At 31.9% G+C, this 4392-nt stretch overlaps 1 protein-coding gene across 1 annotated transcript; it reads left to right on the forward strand.

Annotated features, from left to right (window-relative positions):
• The first annotated feature begins 713 nt into the window (after positions 1–713).
• Positions 714–1782, forward strand: LOC149488415 (uncharacterized). Its single transcript, XM_089695232.1, has 2 exons — positions 714–735; positions 815–1782. Exons 1-2 carry the CDS (start codon positions 714–716, stop codon positions 1780–1782), a joined length of 990 nt encoding a protein of 329 aa, XP_089551358.1.
• The last annotated feature ends 2610 nt before the right edge of the window (positions 1783–4392 follow it).

The raw sequence follows: 4392 nt of genomic DNA on the forward strand, positions 1-4392 counted from the left end.
ATCGGACTGTATTATTGAGCTCATAAAAAGAACCCAATAAAACATAAAGCTTTGGTCCGTGGCGTTTGGTTGGCCTCGAGTCGAGTCTTCTCCAATAAAATACAAATAGAGTCGATTGAAATGCAGGACGAAGCGGGCTGTTTACTTGATGCCGCTCCGGTGCCACCAACGATAACCATGATTGTTTTTTAGCCTCTCATTACCTACTAGTCAAATAATCACGGCTAATTAAAATCGTATTGTTTCTTTTTGTAGGCAGATTTCATAATCACATCAAAATTATTAATTATCTGAAATAAATCTTTCAATGATAAACATATTTTATTTTGAAAATACTTTTTAAAGTTTTCTTAAAATGCAAAATAAAAATATTAAACTACATAGCCTAGATTGATATGTATATTGTGTACAATCTTATTTTAAATACGTAATGTATGAAATCAAATAATATTTTGTTAATATTGTTTAAGTTTCAATCTGCCACGGAAAACTGTTACGCACAACGCAAATGTTAATAACGCGTTTCAAATTTTCGACACGAATTAATCCTCGCTTTGCTTTGTTTGCATTGATTTCATAGTTAAAATAGTTATGGTCAATTATAGTAACTTAATTAAATTGCTCTGAAACTCCAGTAAAGATATGAACATTCAATCGAGTGCCCAATCGCATTTCAATTTCCTAGTATAATGTGTTAGAAGTGTCAAGCGGTAATGGACTTGTCGGTTTATTTTTGTATGTGATTTATATGATAGTAACGCTTTATTGGCTACAATAATTAATACCGTATTTAAAGTAAAATATTTCATTTCAGATTTCTTAATGATGTTACATAAAATATCAGAATCAATGCAAAACACTTCTGAAACAAATTTATATGCATTGTTAGAAAAACTGATTAAGCAAACTGAGAATGGTGAAGAGATAAATACTGATGGATCCGCTTCTTCAAAGAACAATTCAAAAATTATCTATTTGAAAACGGTAACAGAACCACAGGTTATTTATAAAAAAGAACCAAATAAGAATGGTCAACCTAATGAAGATCTTAAAACAACCCAGTTTCATTATGACGATAAAGAAATAAATGAATCAGGCTTAGAAAATGACAATGAACATTTAAACAAAAATGAGGAGGAAAATAGACGAGCTGAACCTATGCAGAGTAAGACAAGTATAAACGAAGATATTTTAAGCGCTACCCCTGCACCTGTAGAAAATTCTAGAAATGAGGGACAAATGTATCCCGATATAGTTATAGATCAACTAGTATATGAAGAAAGTGAAACAAAAGTAGATACTTTGAAGAAAACTATAGAAGATTTAGAGAAAAAAATAGATAAACGAGACAAAGCGGACAAAATAAACTTCATTGTCATATTGTCAGAACTTGGAAAATTAAACAAAGAAATTAAAAAATTAAAAAGAACACACGATCAATTAAATGAAAATGATAACGAACCCGTTAGTAGAAATGTGGTGACCAATTCAGAATTAACAGATGAATTGGTACAAACTCTACCGCTTTTTGGAAATTTCATAAATCCAAGTGCAATTGCCATTACTGTACCACAGTATAAACAAGGTCTTGTAAATTATATTTCGCCAAGTTTAGTTACTAGATTAAAACCAGTTGTAGTGCAACCTACTGTGCGTGTTTTGCAACCCGTTGTCCCAAGACAAAAAGCAATTTTACCTCAACTGCAAGTATCAATGGGACTCAATAATATAAAGCAAAGATTAGTGAACATCTTGCCCGCGTTGTACAAACGTGTTCATTAGATAAATAAATAATAAACATACTGAATTGTTTTCACTTTCCGTTTTAAAGTGCTAATTGGGTCGTACTTTTGTCGCGGTTACGTAGTTAAGCATCAGTCACCGGCAGCTAGTTAGCAAGTTGTGATCCTGCAACACAAAGAAGCTATTCACAATCCAGTCTAACTAGTGAACATTGAGTCAACACGATCAAACCACCGTCCAAACTGCGCTTAAAGATCTAGTTAGCTGGTGGTGGGCTCTTTCGCACCAGTGTTTGCATTGCGTAAATTGTCGGTCAAGAGCACAATTTGTCAATTGAAAGGATTTCAGCGTGCAGGAATTCATATCTTATAACGAGAAGGTGGTTATTGCTTTACGTCACCAGTTTCGCAAAACACCGTGACAACATTAATATGCTTTAATGAAAATGAGCCGTGGCTAATGACTTAACATGCGTTCATTATGATTATTAAAATTACATTTATAAAAATAATTTGGAAAATCCAAAAGTGCACGCCTCATAATTTTTTTTAATAAATATTTATTAATTATTATTTTTGTTTATTTAATAACAATTAAACCACATCGAATCAGACCCTGAAAAATGAAAGGGTTCTATTCCTGAGCATACTCAAGCGTAAGAGAAAAAAAAAGACTCGATTAGTAAAGTATTTCGGTCGCTATCGTGTTAACAAGAAAAAGGATCCGCACATACAGACACACGGACGTCCAAGACAAAACTTTTTTAAACTGTTTTTTAACTAGTTTAAATAACAAAAATGACATCAAAAATATCATGAACGTTAAAAATAGTGTTTTTTCTTAATATGTGTGTGTATGTATTATCTTACAAGTGCAATGTATGATACATAAAGACATTTTAAGTTTGAAAAATCAGATGTTTTGCGCGAAGTGACAGTAGTACCCACCTCAACGCTTCGCTTATGAGGCGTGCAATATAATTTCTTACAATATTTGTTCATTTGTAGTAAAGTAGGTATAATAAAATGAAAAATTCTAAACATGTCAAAGAGACTTATGATGATAAAATTTTGATCATAATATCATAACGACTATGTATATTATGTCTCAGTAACATGATGTTGCGAACTAACAATAATTGGGAAACTCTCCTTTTTAGTTAACACGCTCATAATAAGACAACTTCACACTAGGAGTAATCCTCGAGCACCTATTATCAAGGCTCGTGTTAATCTCTGCTAGGTGCTTTCATAGTGTTTCGCATATAGAAAAGTTTTTGTGAAAATGTTTCAAACTTCTCGACGGAACGCGAGGGTAAGTTGCTGTGTTAATGTATTTCCCATTGTATCAGGAACACGTTAAATACCTAGCACGCATAATGGAATAAGAGGATTATAAAGAAAGGGATTGTTTTGGAAACTGTCTAGTCTCTGCTGTATTTCGAATAACGACGATGCTACTTATTGCAATATTAGAAATTGATTTCAATAAGCTTATATTTATTATAGTACTAACTTAATTTCATATACATATTGAAATAAATATTTTTTTTTAATTTAGTTTTTTTTTTATGTTTATATGATCTGTGATAAACAAACATAATATAGGTACCTACATTTATTAAAGCTCTAGGAGTTTTCTGTTCTGGGAAAGGATCTAACATAGGAATAAATAATGAGTGCCCGTATGTTTTAGCCTTTTTATATGCCCGGAATGCATTAGTTTTCTTATTAGCTCGAGGAGTTTGTATAATAATGGTATCTAATCCTAGCGGGAAACAAAGTAAATACATCCTCATGTAGCTTTAAGAAACTCATTCAAATCCAATTTATTTTCCATTTCCTCACTTCATGAAAACTTAAATATGCTCGCCAGGTAAACCACTTTGAAAGCAATCCTTTGATCGTGGTTATCTCTTTATGCGAAATTGTATCAAAATTTGATACATAATTTCTATTCACTTTTATACGCAAACTTAGCCGTTATTTACTCGCACGAATATTGTGTCTATAATAATAGTAAGTTTTTGTCAGGAATAGTACGTACAATTTCATATTTGTATAGAACTGCAATGCCTTCGTTTGGGTAAAGCTGTTCCTTGTTTTATACTATCGCAGCGAACAATAAGTGATCAGCAAGATAAAGCAAATTGTTTGTTCTTATCTTATCCTTCCGATACACGGTATTGAGTTTCACGGACGAGTTAATAAGAATTCAAACGAGTGAACAGGTTACAGACGCTCGCTTAATACAAATCAGTAAATGAAACCGGCAAGGAAATCATTTCATTAAGCACTGCTTTTGTAAGATGAAATTCTGTTTAGATATGTAGATACTAGGAAATAGGAATTGTATTGGAATATAAAATCAATAGAAATATTATGAATATATTAGTTGGTATTTCTTTTCAGCTTGATAGTTATGTTTGTAAATTTTGTAGAAAGATTTGATGGTCAACCAATCGCTAATTTACTACTTATATTCCTCCAGCCAAATATGCAAGTCCTGTGTGCAAGCCTTACAGATTCAATCGTGTGGCCTCTTTTCTCTTTTTTTAGTTTATTTTTTAACTTCCTTGTTTTGTCCATTATGTACGATCTTATAAAAATGTATATTTATTTTTAAAATATATCACAATTGAATACCACC

This window comes from Colias philodice, chromosome 5, assembly GCF_061535455.1.
Source record: "Colias philodice isolate Cphi_HAF_F1 chromosome 5, ilColPhil1 Martin Lab GWU primary, whole genome shotgun sequence".
In the NCBI taxonomy this organism is placed as follows: Eukaryota; Metazoa; Arthropoda; class Insecta; order Lepidoptera; family Pieridae; genus Colias; species Colias philodice.